General features: G+C 42.6%; 1 protein-coding gene across 1 annotated transcript in view; it reads right to left on the reverse strand.

The window, feature by feature from the left end:
- The window catches only part of LOC139545884 (unconventional myosin-Ih-like), a 49245-nt gene that overhangs the window by 23832 nt on the left and 7072 nt on the right, over positions 1-18341 (reverse strand). The window contains exons 2-20 of the mRNA XM_071354074.1: positions 17204-17243; positions 16434-16583; positions 16139-16254; positions 14842-15040; positions 14343-14423; positions 13765-13944; positions 13502-13600; positions 13221-13334; positions 13042-13113; positions 12764-12883; positions 12598-12665; positions 12397-12502; positions 4986-5066; positions 4676-4767; positions 4320-4414; positions 4114-4160; positions 3146-3226; positions 2305-2410; positions 2008-2125 (exon numbers count right to left, since the gene is read on the reverse strand). Coding sequence (XP_071210175.1) covers positions 2008-2125; positions 2305-2410; positions 3146-3226; positions 4114-4160; positions 4320-4414; positions 4676-4767; positions 4986-5066; positions 12397-12502; positions 12598-12665; positions 12764-12883; positions 13042-13113; positions 13221-13334; positions 13502-13600; positions 13765-13944; positions 14343-14423; positions 14842-15040; positions 16139-16254; positions 16434-16583; positions 17204-17243 — 1965 coding nt within the window. The remainder of the gene's footprint in view (positions 1-2007; positions 2126-2304; positions 2411-3145; positions 3227-4113; positions 4161-4319; positions 4415-4675; positions 4768-4985; positions 5067-12396; positions 12503-12597; positions 12666-12763; positions 12884-13041; positions 13114-13220; positions 13335-13501; positions 13601-13764; positions 13945-14342; positions 14424-14841; positions 15041-16138; positions 16255-16433; positions 16584-17203; positions 17244-18341) is intronic.

Raw genomic sequence — 18341 nt, forward strand, 5'->3', positions numbered from 1 at the left:
AGATTGACATGGTCTATTTATTGTGGTGTTGAAAACGCAAACCATGATATTGAAGTTGCCAAAGTCAGTATGCTTTGTTTAATGGTTGTGTGCTGCATTGACACAAATCTGTTGGTGGAAAATTTGTTGCATATATACAGTGGGGCAAAAAAGTATTTAGTCAGCCACCAATTGTGCAAGTTCTCCCACTTAAAAAGATGAGAGAGGCCTGTAATTTTCATCATAGGTACACTTCAATTATGACAGACAAAATCAGAAAAAAAAATCCAGAAAATCACATTGTACGATTTTTAATGAATTTAATTACAAATTATGGTGGAAAATAAGTATTTGGTCACCTACAAACAAGCAAGATTTCTGGCTCTCACAGACCTGTAACTTCTTCTTTAAGAGGCTGCTCTGTCCTCCACTCGTTACCTGTATTAATGGCACCTGTTTGAACTTGTTATCAGTATAAAAGACACCTGTCCACAACCTCAAACAGTCACACTCCAAACTCTACTATGGCCAAGACCAAAGAGCTGTCAAAGGACACCAGAAACAAAATTGTAGACCTGCACCAGGCTGGGAAGACTGAATCTGCAATAGGTAAACAGCTTGGTTAGAAGAAATCAACTGTGGGAGCAATTATTAGGAAATGGAAGACATACAAGACCACTGATAATCTCCCTCGATCTGGGGCTCCACGCAAGATCTCACCCCGTGGGGTCAAAATGATCACAAGAACGGTGAGCAAAAATCCCAGAACCACACGGGGGGACCTAGTGAATGACCTGCAGAGAGCTGGGACCAAAGTAACAAAGCCTACCATCAGTAACACACTACGCCGCCAGGGACTCAAATCCTGCAGTGCCAGACGTGTCCCCCTGCTTAAGCCAGTACATGTCCAGGCCCGTCTGAAGTTTGCTAGAGAGCATTTGGATGATCCAGAAGAAGATTGGGAGAATGTCATATGGTCAGATGAAACCAAAATAGAACTTTTTGGTAAAAACTCAACTCGTCGTGTTTGGGGGACAAAGAATGCTGAGTTGCATCCAAAGAACACCATACCTACTGTGAAGCATGGGGGTGGAAACATCATGCTTTGGGGCTGTTTTTCTGCAAAGGGACCAGGACGACTGATCCGTGTAAAGGAAAGAATGAATGGGGCCATGTATCGTGAGATTTTGAGTGAAAACCTCCTTCCATCAGCAAGGGCATTGAAGATGAAACGTGGCTGGGTCTTTCAGCATGACAATGATCCCAAACACACCGCCCAGGCAACGAAGGAGTGGCTTCGTAAGAAGCATTTCAAGGTCCTGGAGTGGCCTAGCCAGTCTCCAGATCTCAACCCCATAGAAAATCTTTGGAGGGAGTTGAAAGTCCGTGTTGCCCAGCAACAGCCCCAAAACATCACTGCTCTAGAGGAGATCTGCATGGAGGAATGGGCCAAAATACCAGCAACAGTGTGTGAAAACCTTGTGAAGACTTACAGAAAACATTTGATCTCTGTCATTGCCAACAAAGGGTATATAACAAAGTATTGAGATAAACTTTTGTTATTGACCAAATACTTATTTTCCACCATAATTTGCAAATAAATTCATTAAAAATCGTACAATGTGATTTTCTGGAATTTTTTTTCTGATTTTGTCTGTCATAGTTGAAGTGTACCTATGATGAAAATTACAGGCCTCTCTCATCTTTTTAAGTGGGAGAACTTGCACAATTGGTGGCTGACTAAATACTTTTTTGCCCCACTGTATATAATCATAAATATGGCATCACAATGTTGAACATCTGACTTATTTTGAGTTCATTCTATGAGGGGGGATGGTGTGCAATTTATTTTACTGTACAAGAGCACGGTCATGTGAAAATATTTTTAACGTTTGGCAGGTGGATGCAATTTTTTGACCAGGCCCCTAATATCAACAGCTCATGTGAAGGCAAAATCATTGGCTGAAATTCCTCCCTCTACAAAGTAATCAATGTGGTCTGCTAAAGCAATAAGTTCTGTTGGCCTACCTCTGCAGAAAAACATCATAGCGGCATCGGTATGCAAAACCTGCCCGTCTGACCCGAAGGTGTTCCATCAGCCCCAGGTACTTCACTTGGTGCCGAACCACCATGTCGTCAAACTGCCCTGTTGAGTGTGTGTGTGCGAGCATGCACACAAAAGAGAGAAAGACAGAGGGAAAAAGAGAAAGAAAGAAGGAGAAATTGCTTCATAAACACAGTTGACCGGTTGTCGTTTTGCAGTTTGGAAGTGCCACCAGCTGGTGATGATGTGGTGCATGTGGTGGAGGTCAGAGGGTCTCTCACCTGGCTGTTTGGACTCGTTAGATTTGAGGCAGCGCACATACCAGGGCTCCTTAGACATGAGGATGTCTGTCAGTCCCAGCAGACTGCTCTTAAACTGGCTAGCAACCTACAGAGAAACAGGCCTGGAATCAGTGTCAGTCCCAGCAGACTGCTCTTAAACTGGCTAGCAACCTACAGAGAAACAGGCCTGGAATCAGTGTCAGTCCCAGCAGACTGCTCTTAAACTGGCTGGCAACCTATAGAGAAACAGGCCTCAGATCAGTTGTTGAATCCCAGCAGACTGCTCTTAAAGCTGCGATCCGCATAAGGTGAAACAGCGCCACTGGTCACCCCAGGCGCACTTGTTATTTTTTTGTTTTTGAAACAGGACAGAGGAGCATCCTCCATCGTTGTAAAAAATATAAAAAAATCATAGAACATACTCTGTGCAATGATGTGCAATGATGTCAGAGGGAAAAAAAACGGTGTTCGTTGTTTGAAGTAACATATTTGTTGTTGTAATATCACAAACGGCTGTGGCAGTTTCACCACTACAGATTACAGCTTTAAACTGTCTGGCAAACTACAGAAAAGCAGTCCTGAGATCAGTGTCAGTCCCAGCAGACTGCTTTTACAATTTTGTGTTGTTTCAAGGGGACAATAAATAATCAAATTTAAACACAGAGCAATCTATTGCTTTTCTCAGTTATTGGTCATTCTGAAAACGGTGTGTCCCCATACAGCCATACTATATACAATATGTTATACTATTGAGGCAATGTACAAGGAAAGAAACAATGTAATCGTGACTTCAGGGGGACAGATGGGAAAGAGGTGGGAGAAAAACTTGGTGAGCTCTCACCGTCTCTGGTCGCCGCCTGCCATCCGACTCCTTTGATGCAAAGCACTCTCTGACTATGGTATTTTTAGATTGCCGCATCACCTGTGAGTAGGGAAAGGGGGGAGGGTTAAACAATAGAATTAGGAATTAAAATAACAGAATGGACATGAACCTGATGATTGGATTAAGGTCAGCCGTTTTGGTCAAGGAGGTGCCAGTGCTGTGATAAGATATTGTGTAAAATAAAGAATTTGAAGAATTGATCAGCACTGTATGTTAGCTAGACAGTTTTAGAGGAATGATTCCATACATTTTTTTTATTAACTGCCAATATGCCAACATTCCATTCGAACAATGCAGTCAATCCTCAGCTGAAATCAGTTGATGATAGGACTTAGACAAGTTGTAAATGCAACAAGTAATGATATTGTATCATATAAAAGCACAAATGTAGTCATTTATGGTCTGTTTACATATATACATAGAGGCTATTTATACAGTACATTTGTATAATACCCATATAAACTGTATTTATAATTATATTACAATATTTTAGATTGACAATAATTATATTACACAATTTCTGATATATCACATGCCTTACTTTCATTTTCCTGCGTAAGTAAAATCAGGATTATGCCTCTCCTGCCATTTATTCCAAATAGACTAGTTTGGATTTCTCCCTGACCAATATGGCTGCCATTTTCCCCCCATTCTGGAACTTTGAGGGTTTATGACATAGCCCCTCTAGTAATTTAATAGGATCTCTATGGGATAAATACACACACACACACACACACACACACACACACACACACATACACACACACCAAGTGTATACTCAAGACCCATTGGCCAAATTCACTGCATTCCCCTCCTCCTCTATTATTTAAGTCTACAGGAGAGTAAATAATTAAGGAACCAATTGAAGAGTCCCTTCCTCTCTTCCCCGTCTCACATAATACATGAGTAGAAACCTGCAGACTCACATCTTTGATGTTTCTGTATAACAGGTCATTGTTTTTGTTGAGGAACCCTGGGATGACACAAACAACAACAATAACCACATGTGAGAGAGTGTCCTGAGTGAGAAGGGACACGTGAGAGTGGCAGTGAGATCTAGTAGTAGGACATGTAGGGACATTGAGGAGCAGAGTAATGCCACCACTGGGCCTGAGACCATGGTTTCACTTACCCACAACGCAGTAGGTGACCTCCCCGGCGTAATGCAGAAGGCGAAAGTCGTCTCTCTCCAGCGTCTTACGTGTCTTCTTGTCAGCCAGCTTGTGCCTGCAGTCAATGGGATGGAGAGAGGGATGAAGAGTGAGAGGAATTTAAGGACAGAGCCTTAGCTCATTGTGTCGACTCACAGGGTGGGACAATAACAGGTCTATCAGCAAAATGTTTAAGGCTTTGGGCTTAAGTGATAAGGGAGGTTGACTTAAGTGATAAAGTTACACCATTGTATATCCTTGAGAAGGGTTGTGCGTGGTCAACATGTACGTATGCAGGACTGTGGGGCCGGGAGAGAGGGGAGGTAGCTACACTCACGTGACGAAATGAGGGTGACTGTCTAATTTTTCCTCAAGCCTCTCCAGAAACGTGAGGTCAGTGGCCTCTCCAGGCCTCAGGCACTCTTCATCCTGAGAAAGCAACAGGATTATCACCGCTTGCCATTTCAGCCTATGTCCTTTCCAAGACCAATAGGATGCATCATGTTACTGTATGGGTTCAGTCTTATGGGCGTCCAGAATGGCACCCTATTCCGTATGTAGTGCACTTCTTTTGCCCAGAGCCCTATGGGCCCTGATCAAACGTAGTGCACTAGATAGGGAATAGGATGCTGTTTGTGTGTCCTCACTAGCACTGAGATGATGCCCCTGTGTTTCTCCTCCACTAGGTCACAGATAATCTTGTTGTTGAAGAACTGGACAGGCTCCCACTGAAGAGGAAAGGAAGTAGGTGATAGGAAAACATGGGTAAGTGAGGGGAAGACTACCTGAGTCACACTCAACAGAAACACACACAACCCACTGGGCACACCACGTCATTTCAACGTTGACAATTGGGTAATATATGGTTGTTACGTGATCAATGAGATTACAACATCAAAAAGACAGCCGAAAGTTTGTTGAATTCCCAATGTGTTATCACTATGCTTTCAACCATCTAAAAAACAACCAAATTCCTATGGAAAATCAATGTCAACATTTTTGGTTAGGTTGTCACCTAACTTTTTTATCACTGTGCTTTCAAACATTTAAAAGCACAACAAGGTTCGGTAACACTTCATTTTCAGGGGTCCTTATTACAGTGTAATTACATGTGTATTTACAATGTAACATACGGAAGTCCAGAAAGGATACATGAATAAATAAATAAATTCCTTCATTATGTCGAGATCACAACTTATTTATCTCATGATCGTGACATTAAAAAAGTTGTTTTGTCAAGATCACAAAATAAACTCTATAAATAGGTGTGGACGTATTGATGATGGATTGACAATAATACTATGGCTGAAGCGGCAGAGCCCACAATGGATCAGCACATACGTTTTTATTGATTGCTACGCTAAGCAATGGTACATTTCATGCTAACACCATGCTTTCATTTGTGTTTGGAGTTCATTATCAGTTTCTAAGTTAGAATGTTAGCAAGATAAATGTCCCTTATCTTGAGTTAAAAGCTCGTGGAGCATCTAAGCCCTCATGGGGCATTTAAGTCCTGAATGATGCCTAGCAGGCTGTGTGCCACCCCCAAGACAACAGCCAATCTCATGCAAGCAACAACGCAGCTAACTTGGCTAGTCTTGTGAGCGAGCTAGCGAGCTAGCTAGCTAGCTAGCTAGGTAGTCTTGTTAGCTAGCTAGCTTGTTATCTGTGCTGGTTGTTAGTTTGACTACCTAGCTCACAAAACTAGCCAAGTTAGCTGTGTTGTTCCTTGCATGCGATTGGCTGTGGTCTTGGGGGCGACATTCAGACTGGGAGACAGTGCTGCCTGTCAGGCATCTCTCTGATTTGGATCTCACGTAAATACCTACACGTACGCTACGGTCACAAGACACATGCCTCCTTATTGTCCCTAGAATTTCTAAGCAAACAGTTGGAGGCAGGGCTTTCTCCTATAGAGCTCAATTTTTATGGAATGGTCTGCCTATCCATGTGAGAGACACAAACTCTGTCTCGACCTTTATGTCTTTACTTAAGACTCATCTCTTCAGTAGGTCCTATGATTGAGTGTAGTCTGGCCCAGGGGTTGCATTACCCCTCCTAACAGCCTGGCCTTCATTTGAAAGCGTATGGAATGATCCAATATCACTATATCATGGAATGTTGTTGAGAGCATTTTTGGAAATAGAAATGTATTCAATTCTTGAATAGGTTTTCTTACTTTGATAAAAATAGGAGTAGTCTTTTGTAGTTGGGAATAGTTATCTCCAGGTGTCCTGTAAATTATTTGTAGAGATGGAATTTTTCAGCCTCTTTGGAGGTCCCTTGAATGTGCCTTTTTTATTGCTACGTCTGCCAATCTTATCGAATGTACGTTATGCTTTAGATCACCTGCTAAAATAATAGTTCCTGTCTGGATTTCATCTAATATAGCTTGAATTCTATCAACAACAAAAAAAGATTTGCCCCTGATGGGATATACAATGGAATCAATGTGTATTTTTCACCATATCAGGTACAATTCAACGTTAGAAAAATGGCCTTCTTGGTCTTTGTGTTGGGATATACGGGAAAAGTACGTATTCTTATTTATCAGGATGCCTACACCTCTGCTGTTACTACAGTAGGTGGCAGCATAAGCCTCTCCAACCCAGCTCCTCTTTAAATATTGCATTTCTCCTTTTTTTAAATGTAACATTTGCAGGAAACCCCCATCTTCTGACAATCACTTTGAGCGTTCATGAACAATAGGCTTCTCTTTTTTTGGGGAGCCCGGGCACATTCCATGCAATAAGTTGTTGGTCCTGTATAAAATCAAATTGAACCTTCTTTGTCTGTTCCGTCTATCATTAAAGAACCAGGTAAAATGTTTTAGCAGACATATCATACGAGGGTGGTGGACATTCCATGGTATGGGAGAGTTAGAGTATGAACACATAGTTATTGTATACATTACATACATAAAGCATGTGAGCATGTGGGCTGAGTGGACATTTAACAGAAAACGTACAAAAAACATAATGCAACATACTTCTTTGTAATTTGAGGCACTATGCCTTTTTAGGGCTTTTAAGATCCAACTCCTCTGTACCAAAAGTTTGTGGATTATGTCATTGTACATACAGTACCAGTCAAAAGTTTGGACACACCTACTCATTCAAGGGTTTTTCTTTATTTTTTGTATTTTCTACATTGTAGAAGAATAGTGAAGACATCAACACTATGAAATAACACATATGGAATCATGTAGTAACCAAAAAAGTGTTTAAAAAATCCAAATAGATTTGAGATTCTTCAAAGTAGCCACCCTTTGCCTTGATAACAGCTTTGCACACTCCTGGAATTCTCTCAAACAGCTTCATGAGATAGTTACCTGGAATGCTTTTCAATTAACAGGTGTGCCTTGTTAAAAGTTCATTTGTGGAATTTCTTTCCTTCTTAATGCATTTGAGCCAATCAGTTGTGTTGTGACAAGGTAGGGGTGGTATGCAGAAGATAGCTCTATTTGGTAAAAGACCAAGTCCATATTATGGCAAGAACAGCTCAAATAAGCAAAGAGAAACTACAGTCCATCATCACTTTAAAACATGAAGGTCAGTCGATCCAGAAAATGTCAAGAACTTTGAAAGTTTCTTCAAGTGCAGTCACAAAAACCATCAAGTGCTATGATGAAACTGGCTCTCATGAGGACCACCACAGGAAAAGAAGACCCAGAGTTACCTCTGCTGCAGAGGATAAGTTCATTAGAGTTAACTGTACCTCAGAAATTGCAGCCCAAATAAATGCTTCACAGAGTTCAAGTAACAGACACATCTCAACATCAACTGTTCAGAGGAGACAGCGTGAATCAGGCCTCCCTCGGACAGAGCCCCGCTCCACTCTCACCAATAACCACCATCTGAGCTATAAAGACAAACAAGGAATAATAATTACTCAACATCTCCTAATCTGTTCAGAACTCTTATTCATTTTACATCAGGTTTGCAAAACAAACAAAAAAAGATGTAAACATTGTTGCATCGTTAAATCCTTATTTTTCTCTCTCCCAAGCCAAACCCATCCCTCTCTACCTCACTCTCCCGGTTTTCTAGTCCCTTTTCCCCACCCAAGGCATGCTTGTACCAACCTCCCATCCTTACCCACCCAAGCCAAGCTTGTCCCAACCTTCCATCCTTGCCAACCCAAGCCATGCTTGTCCCGACCTCCCACCCTTACCCACCCTTGCCCACCCAAGCTAAGCTTGTCCCTATGTCCCTACCTCCCATCCTTGCCCATCCTTACCCATCCAAGCCAAGCTTGTCCCAACCGCTCATCTTTTCCCACCCTCCCTACCTCTCAGCCACACTTACACCCATCCATCCATCGACTTATTCATCCATTCTCCATCATTCCTGCCCAACATATACCCTATGGATCCACACACCCATTCTCTCCCACCCTCTTACACATTCATATTCACCATCCCTCACTCTTCCCTCAAACTCCCATTTATATACACAAACACACAAACACACACACACATCCATAGAACAGTTATTGAAATACATGTCCCCCTTGTATTTTCAGTGTCCATGTAGCCCATTGGCATCGGCTACTTCTATTGTTACTTCATGGAGAAGAACGGTTATTTGGGGAGTAGAGTATACAGCCGTGGCCAAAACTTTTGAGAATGACACAAATATTAATTTCCACAAAGTTTGCTGCTTCAGTGTCTTTAGATATTTTTGTCAGATGTTACTATGGAATACTGAAGTATAATTACAAGCATTTCATAAGTGTCAAAGGCTTTTATTGACAATTACATGAAGTTGATGCAAAGAGTCAATATTTGCAGTGTTGACCCTTCTTTTTCAAGACCTCTGCAATCCGCCCTGTCATGCTGTCAATTAACTTCTGGGCCACATCCTGACTGATGGCAGCCCATTCTTGCTTAATCAATGCTTGGAGTTTGTGGGTTTTTGTTTGTCCACCCGCCTCTTGAGGACTGACCACAAGTTCTCAATGGGATTAAGGTCGGGGGAGTTTCCTGGCCATGGACCCAAAATATCGATGTTTTGTTGCCCGAGCCACTTAGTTATCACTTTTGCCTTATGGCAAGGTGCTCCATCATGCTGGAAAAGGCATTGTGCATCACCAAACTGTTCCTGGATGGTTGGGAGAAGTTGCTCTCGGAGGATGTGTTTGTACCATTCTTTATTCATGGCTATGTTCTTAGGCAAAATTGTGAGTGAGCCCACTCCCTTGGCTGAGAAGCAACCCCACACATGAATGGTCTCAGGATGATTTAATGTTGGCATGACACAGGATTTATGGTAGCGCTCACCTTGTCTTCTCCGGACAAGCTTTTTTCCGGATGCCCCAAACAATCGGAAAGGGGATTCATCAGAGAAAATGACTTTACCCCAGTCCTCAGCAGTCCAATCCCTGTACCTTTTGCAGAATATCAGTCTGTCCCTGATGTTTTTCCTGGAGAGAAGTGGCTTCTTTGCTGCCCTTCTTGACACCAGGCCATCCTCCAAAAGTCTTCGCCTCACTGTGCGTGCAGATGCACTCACACCTGCCTGCTGCCATTCCTGAGCAAGCTCTGTACTGGTGGTGCCCCGATCCCGCAGCTGAATCAACTTTAGGAGACGGTCCTGGCACTTGCTGGACTTTCTTGGGCGCCCTGAAGCCTTCTTCACAACAATTGAACCGCTCTCCTTGAAGTTCTTGATGATCCGATAAATGGTTGATTTAGGTGCAATCTTACTGGCAGCAATATCCTTGCCTGTGAAGCCCTTTTTGTGCAAAGCAATGATGACGGCACGTGTTTCCTTGCAGGTAACCGTGTTTGACAGAGGAAGAACAATGATTCCAAGCACCACCCTCCTTTTGAAGCTTCCAGTCTGTTATTCGAACTCAATCAGCATGACAGAGTGATCTCCAGCCTTGTCCTCGTCAACACTCACACCTGTGTTAACGAGAGAAACCCGACATGATTCTCACTGGTCCTTTTGTGGCTTGGCTGAAATGCAGTGGAAATGTTTTTGGGGAGATTCAGTTCATTTGCATGGCAAATAGGGACTTTGCAATGAATTGCAATTCATCTGATCACTCTTCATAACATTTTGGAGTACAGTATATACAAATTGCCATCATACAAACTGAGGCAGCAGACTTTGTGAAAATTAATATTTGTGTCATTCTCAAACCTTTTGGCCACGACTGTAGATTGTATTGTGGGGAGGGGGAAAGGATATGGTCTCAATTTACAATAAGCTGGTCTTAGGCATCCCTGTATGTAGCCTAGTGCACTCATTGATGTTTCCTACTTCGTCCGCTTCTCGGAGCAGGGGGCTCTCCTCCTGCTCCTGTTTCTTGTAACTAGGGCTTCATTGGCACTTGTGAATTCCATCCTTTGCGTTCCCTTCCATACCAACTGCACTGCTGGGAACAGAGCTGAGGCTTGATCCCCTTTTCCTCCAGTGACTGTCTGATCGGAATGTATTCCTTGCGTCTCTCTTTCAGCTTAGCAGACAGGTCCTGGACGAATCGAATGGACCAACCGGGGACTTTGATCTCCTTTCCCCCCTGTGACCTCAGAATGCTTATTTTGGTTTGATAGTTCCACAGTTTGAAGATTACCATGCTTGGGTATTTAGCGTTATTTTGTTTCATGCCGATCCTGTGGCATCGTTCCAGATCTTCTGGTGATATAGCCACGTGAAGTTCCTCTGATATCAGTTTGACCACATAGCTGGAATGGTCACCTTTTTCCTCGTCTTCCGGTAAGGACAATATTCTCATGTTGTTTCGTCTAATTCTATTTTCTTGCTGGTCCAATTCATCTTCTAATGTTTGCAACTTTGTTTCCAAAAGACACATTTTGTTATCTTGTTCATTCATTCAAAAGCCTTGTTTGTGCGTGTCTGACACGATAGACTCTACTTTCTTTTCGAGCAAATCTACTTTTGTAATAACAAATTGTAGAAGTTGTTTGGATTCGTGTCACCGCTCCGTTTTACCAACTGATTGGTTCGCTGTTGTACATAACTTATCACTCATGCTTTCCCAGTTGCTTATGTTGATTTAGAGATTTTAGAGGCTTACTGTAAACTTTGTTGTCTGGTTTCTACATATAGCCACAGTTTTGTCGGTACAAACGGAACTACTCACTCCCCATGCGTCCTATCATTACGTGCTATTTCGGGCAAATCAAGTACAACACTGAGTACCACTCTTCATATTTTCAAGCACAGTGGTGGATGCATCATGTTATGGATATGCTCGTCATTGGCAAGTACTTGGGAGTTTTTTGTTGTTGATAAAAATAAATCCTAGAGGAAAACCTGGTTCAGTCTGCTTTCCAACAGACACTGGGAGACGAATTCATCTTTCACCAGGACAATAACCTAAAACTCAAGGCCAAATACACACTGGAGTAGCTTACCATTGGAGTTTCTTCCAATTTGACATTACAGTTTTTTATTTAGATTGTTGAGAAAAAAGAAGAAGAATTTAATACATTTTAATCCCAATTTGTAACACAACAAAATGTGGCAAACATCAAGGGGTATGAATACTTTCTGAAGGCACTGTCTTTTTTAAATTAACTTGTAGAATTCCACTTGAAATCAACCAAAGCTAGCTGTAGACGGATCAACTCTCCAGTAGGAGTTGCTGCTCAGTATAGTTTGTTTTCTTATAGTGGATATTACGTTGAAGATCTGACGTTGTTTTAAATGTACAAATTCAACATATTTTATGAAAGGTTTGTCTGTGTTGAAAATTGGTTATCACGATGACATAATCCTGTGGGTGAAATTTCACCTTCAAAACAGCAGTTGAAACTGCAGCAGGTTGATGACTTTAAAAAAATCCTATGTATTTTCCTCGTAAATTCCACGTCACAATAAGTTGACAAATGATGTTGAAACAACATTGATTTATCCAGTTTGTTCCCAGTGGGAAGGCATTGCATGATTCAACAATAACTATAATACCAAAGTAATACTTAGACAAGGTAAAAATGCCACATTTCACGTGTTGACTAAACAGAACCGAATAGAACCTAAAAGAATAGAATAGACAAATATCGACGTGTGAGTAAATTACGTTTACCCCAATGCTCTCTGCTTCGTACTCCTCCTGCTCCGACTTCAAGGTCAGCTGGATGAAAAGCTGCTGCAGTTTCTCGTTGCAGTAGTTTATACAGAACTGTTCAAAACTGGAATTGACAGACAACATATTTCAATTGAAGTGCACATTAAAATGTAGCCCAGTAGTTTTCTACAATGTATTGCACAACTTAGTTCCACCTACCTGTTGACATAGAAAACTTCAAAGCCATATATGTCTAGGAGACCAATTACTGTCTTCCTTGACGAGTCCTGTCAAAAAGATTTCAGGAAACTGTGGTCGTTCACACGGATCACCAATGCTCCTGTTTTATCTTGACATATGCTTTTCACTTACTGTATCTGCTAACCTTATTTTCCATGGAGTCGTTGATTTTATTGACCAGCCAGGTGAAGGTGCGTCCATAGATGGCTTTGGCGAGGGCATCTCTGGCATAGATGGCATGGTCCACTGTGAATGGGCTGAGCACCTGGATGTTGATGAAAAAGAAGGCACACATTAACAACTACCTGACCTGACAAGTGAGTTAAGTTAGAAATGTCTATTATTAGTGAGTGTAGTCCCTGCCTTCTCTCTTGACATTAATTTATTCATTTAGTCATTCACCAGCCCTCTTCTCCTTCTCACCTCATCCGTTTTGGCCTCAATCTTCCTGGATGTCAGCCCCTCCTGCAGCACTTGAACATTGACGCCCAGCAACTGCAGATGATCACACACAACACAAAGTCAGCAAAGTGCAGGGACCGTGGTCTGCAAAGCATTGGCATGGTGTTGTTGTGGAGTGTCTAATGACTAACAAGGCTTACTGTTGAAACCCAGCGGAGCTCAGCGCTGTTGCTCAACGTGGCGTAGCCTTTGCTGTCAGGCTCAAACTGCACGTTCCCTAAGTGGAGGACGCTTGCTATGACCCCTAACAGGTGCTGTGGAGAATGGAGACGTGGGGGTTAGGGTTAGGGTTGAGGTGGTGGCCAGCGTAGTAGTAAAGCAAAATGATGTACAGCGCAGTAGCGCACAGTATAGCACAATAAGCAATTGAATGAATGTCATCACAAAAGCTGTTTCCACAAGCAGTGTGACAGCAACTCACTTGTATGTCACTCTCATCAAAGTCGATGACGGACAGGGCGTTTCTCACTGTCGTCCAGTCATTCTTGTCATTGATTGAGGTCACGTTGGCACACTCGCCCTTTTTGAGAGAGGGAGTCAACATTATAGTGGCACCCATGCATGGCACCCACCAGTTGGCCTAGCTCTGGCTAGCCCGTCAGCAGACTACAGTGGTTGCCCATGCATGCACCAGTTAGCCTAGTCCGAGCTAGCACATCAGTTGACCACAGTGGTAGCCCATACTTGCACCAGGTAGCTGTAGTGCTGGCAGTTGCTCTCGAGGCCTAGCTGATGCAGCAGGTCCTCCTCTCCTCCCTTCACCAGCTGATAGAAGATGTGGAAGTTCCTCTCTCCGTGGTTCTGGTGGACCACTCTGGACTTCTCCAGCAGGTAGCTCAGGATGTGCCCCCCCACGGCATCCCCCTGAGAGTGCCAGACATGTGACAATGATTAATGATCCAATTAGCCTCAAGAAACTGCTTACCATACCTGGACCTGTATTCACAAATCGTCTCAGAGTAGGAGTGCTGATCGAGATCAGGTCACCCCTCTTATTCAATATAATGGCAAAACTGATCCTAGATCAGTACTCCTACTCTAACAAGCTTTGTGAATATGGGCCCTGGGTTGAAATAGTGGTGGTATTCTTTTTTGTCTTTTGAGCCTGTGATTGAGCTTATCTGGAGTGTCAGATGGGTGGGGATTGCAATTTTTCTCCATTGCGCAATGAAGCGCAGCAAAAATATTTGAAAGAAACAATACCCTGGTATGTCTCCTGCTTACTTTAAGAACATCGGCCCATAGCCTCCATCCATCCTTACCTGGATGTCAAACTGGATATCCATGTACTTCCCGAAGCGGCTAGAGTTGTCATTCTTCAGTGTTTTGGAGTTGCCGAAAGCCTGAGGAGGAAACACAAAGGTGTTAGTCACTGAGAGGTTAACTAAAAAACATTTTTTTTTTATTATTAGGCAAGTCAGTTAAGAACAAATTATTATTTTCAATGACGGCCTAGGAACAGGGGGTTAACTGCCTTGTTCAGGGGCAGAACGACAGATTTTTACCTTGTCAGCTCGGGGATTGGATCTGGCAACCTTTCGGTTACAAGTCCAACGCTCTAACCACTCGGCTACCTGTCGCCCCAAACTAAACTATGTGATCCAGGGTGTGTGATAGCCTGGTCCCAGATCTGTTTGTACTATATAGCCATGATGGCAATGACCACAGCACAGCACAACGGCGAGACAACACAAACAGATCTGGGACCAGATCTGACCAGATCTGTGATAACAGTAAATGATGGGAACTGTCCGATCAGACCTCCAGCACAGGGTTGGACAACAGCATCCGGTCCCTGACGCTGTCCAGTAGGGTGGTACTGGGGCAGCTCACAGCGTAGTACTGCAGGATCTTCTTGGAAGCCTCGGTCTTGCCGGCACCACTCTCCCCAGAGATGAGGATGAAGTGGTTGTTGGCCTCAGTCAGCATGGTGTGGTAGGCGTTGTCCGCCAGGGCAAAACTACGGAAATATAGTGTGTCAAGTGAAATGTACATTCACATTCCAGATTTCAAATTTCTTCAACGATGCAATGATGGTATATGCTGCTCCCATGCTTTAGGCCTGGATCCACCTCTGGTATTTTGTCAGACAGCCGTATAAACACTGTGTACATGTTGTATATGAAGGATTCTACAGAAGTGTTGCAAATTGGGTCTGGATCTTGGGACTAATGTTTTGGTATAAATTTTGGTCTTGGCTTCTGGATATTACTTTAGTCTTTGGTTTACAAACCATAGGCATCTCAATTTGAAGAAGACAATTCTCTCTGATCATTGGCTGATCGCTCCCAAGCCATAGGAATTCCCACCCAGTAGATTACTTTAAAATGGTGGAAGCCCTCAATTTGCAATGTCTATACTAAAATGTGTTATATCCATCTACAGTCCTCCATTTATCTGACTGACACTTGACACTGAAACACCTGTTATTTTGCAAAAATAAAGACAGGTAAAGACAGATAAACATCTAACAACATAATTAATTAGATGCATAAGTAATTCAATCAATCAACAAGTTTCAGATTCATAAAATCAACATTGAACATTTTAAAGACAACAATAGAAATCATATTTCTGTAAATTCTATTTAAAGGTTTTGAACATCTGTTTAAAAAGTATGTTTTCACTATTTTGTAAATTTGTTATGTAAATAACATTTCTAAAAATGTCTCTGTAATAGAAGGTTTATAAAAGTGATCACTACTGTGCATGGTTCTCCCTTCATTGCAGATTTGTCATTATGTTTCGGTAGCGACAAATTTTGTGGGGTGGTATGGAATTCAGGTAAATATTTCAAATATGCAATACAAACAAAGTGTGTGAGTAGTATGTATGTCTACCTGACATAAGTTGGAAGATGTGTAGGAATAGGATACAAATTTGGGGAAAAAATCTGCCCCCAATTTGTACCACTTCTTTAGAATGACCAGTATACCATGTGTGGGTTTATCCAGTGGTTTGGCATATCCTCTCACAACTGACAATCAAAAAGATTTGCAAACAGACATGCAAAAACACACACGCACACACATTGGCGTGCTAATTATATGACACTCACATATGCGGTGGAAGCTCAAAAAAGTTGACGCCCATGTATATATCCATCTGTTTTTTACTGTAGATATCCAACTCTTTGTAGGGGTTCACAGACACTAGCAGAGTGCCTATATAGGTCTTCATGTGAAGAAAAACCTGGTTAATATCTGTAAGTTGATAGTTGTACATTCGCTAAATGTTTCCCAGAATGTTGCTGATTATATATCTTTCCTTCAACTATTGCAACAAACAGAGTCGGCAAGTGGTGTCGTTATACATCGTGATATGTATGTTATGAAATGTTGGTACTAACTCACATAGATTAGGTCCTCAATGAAGCGTTTCTTCAGGTTGTCTAGGAAAGCAGTCTCGCTGGTGTGGGCGTCCAGCAGGACAAAGTCCTGGATCCCCACGCGGTCCCGTGCGGTCAGAGCCCCCTCCATGTCCAGCTGACCCTGGGCACACCCCTGCAGGCAAGCACACGGCAATAACACTTGATTAGAAGGGTACCTACATAAGGACTGGAAGAATGAAGAAGATAAGCCTTTCATAAATGTATTATTGTACTGCTTATGAATGCATTTTATGGATGTTTTTATGTAGTTCTACATTATTTTTTACAGGCATCCAAACAAAAGTGAATGGATAAGAAGGATGAATTTAAGATGCTATACAAAACTTGAATATTGTCCATAAATGAATTGGACAGAACGAGGCACACCTCTCCACTCCATGAGCAAAATCATATATTGTTTGCCTAAAACTAAGGATTTGTGTGCTTTCATGAGATAAGAAATTGATTAATATTATAGCATATGTATATCATGTGTACTGTATAACCATACAGCCAACATTTGATGTAAACAATTAGCAGCTACACCTCCATATTGTATATTTAAGTCAAGTTGCAGAGGGGTCCTTGGTTACCCAGCGGAGGTGTGAAATCAGCAGAAAAAGCTAAGTTAGCTGTTTAGCTCTATTGAAACGAAGGCTCTGTGGGTCTCATGGGGCTTTGAAGCAGAGCCCTCTGATTGTGCAGAGGTAGTCTACAGACAGAAGCTAATGACTGCTACAGAGCACACAGTACGGAGGCGTCGGCCAGCGGCCCGTAAACCACCACCCTCACCCTGTGCAAATGGAACAGGGGAACGACAAAACAGCGGCACATTTGAGAAAGCAGAGTGGGAAGAATTCCACCAATCTGTTTTGCATTCTCGACACCAACACTTGGTCCAAAGGTTTTTTTCCCAGCTTTTGTTGGTTGTTTTTTTTCTCCTTCTTTGGAAGGCAGAAATCCTTTGATTCTCAACTCTCATTTAAACATTTTAAAAAGATAATCCATTGGATGTAATTGACACAAAGCCCTTAGTCCCCCACCCCCAAGTCCCCCTTCCTATTCCATAGCCCTCATTACTTCTGAGAAAGGCCAAGTGTTTTTGTCCTGTAAATACCACGGAGCAAAGACAAAAATAAGGTTTTTAAAATGCAGTCTACAATCCATTACATATATTCCCCCAGCATATCCATTCAGTAATTATTCATTAGAAAACATTTAATGTCACAATCAATTTCATGCTGGCCAGTCAAAGCACAATAGAGAAGATTTGCCCTATGTTTGGGTGAGAAGGGGGGTCGATTGGACAGAGGAAGGGTGAGGGCAAAGGAGGGAGGGAATGAGGGAGAGGGGGCAGTATTTGTCTGATCTGAGAACCCTCTGAAATGGGGCCGTCTTGAGACAACGGGGCAGACTAAATAGTGCAGTAACGGTCTGTGTCCCGCTGTTTGCTGTGACACTCATTTAGTGTGCCCTGGGGGCGGACAATAGGGGCTTGTTCCAAGCAATCCTGTGCTGCAATTTGGACTTCATTACTCTCCTCACATGGGGCCTCATGGATGGAGGGGGGCTGGTCGGATGAGAGCCCCCCCCCCCCCCCATTAACCCACCCCCAATCCCACCCCCTCTTCTTAACAATAACCCTCACCAACCCCCTCTCAGCATTCTCCCCCCACTTTAAGCCAATGAGACAGGTGAACAATATCATTGAAGGCACCCCATTTGAGACGTCAAAATCAATCTACTAATATGATGGTAGCGGTGTTGGCTGTGTGGGGTATTTGTGACACCCCATTCCTTCATGGGAACAAGCATCTCTCAAGGCAGTGCAAACAGATGATGTGCAACGCTCAGAGACAGGGGGGATTTTGGAGTCTACTGTACAGCTCCA

The sequence above is a fragment of the Salvelinus alpinus genome, chromosome 19 (genome assembly GCF_045679555.1).
Source record: "Salvelinus alpinus chromosome 19, SLU_Salpinus.1, whole genome shotgun sequence".
Classification (NCBI taxonomy): Eukaryota; Metazoa; Chordata; class Actinopteri; order Salmoniformes; family Salmonidae; genus Salvelinus; species Salvelinus alpinus.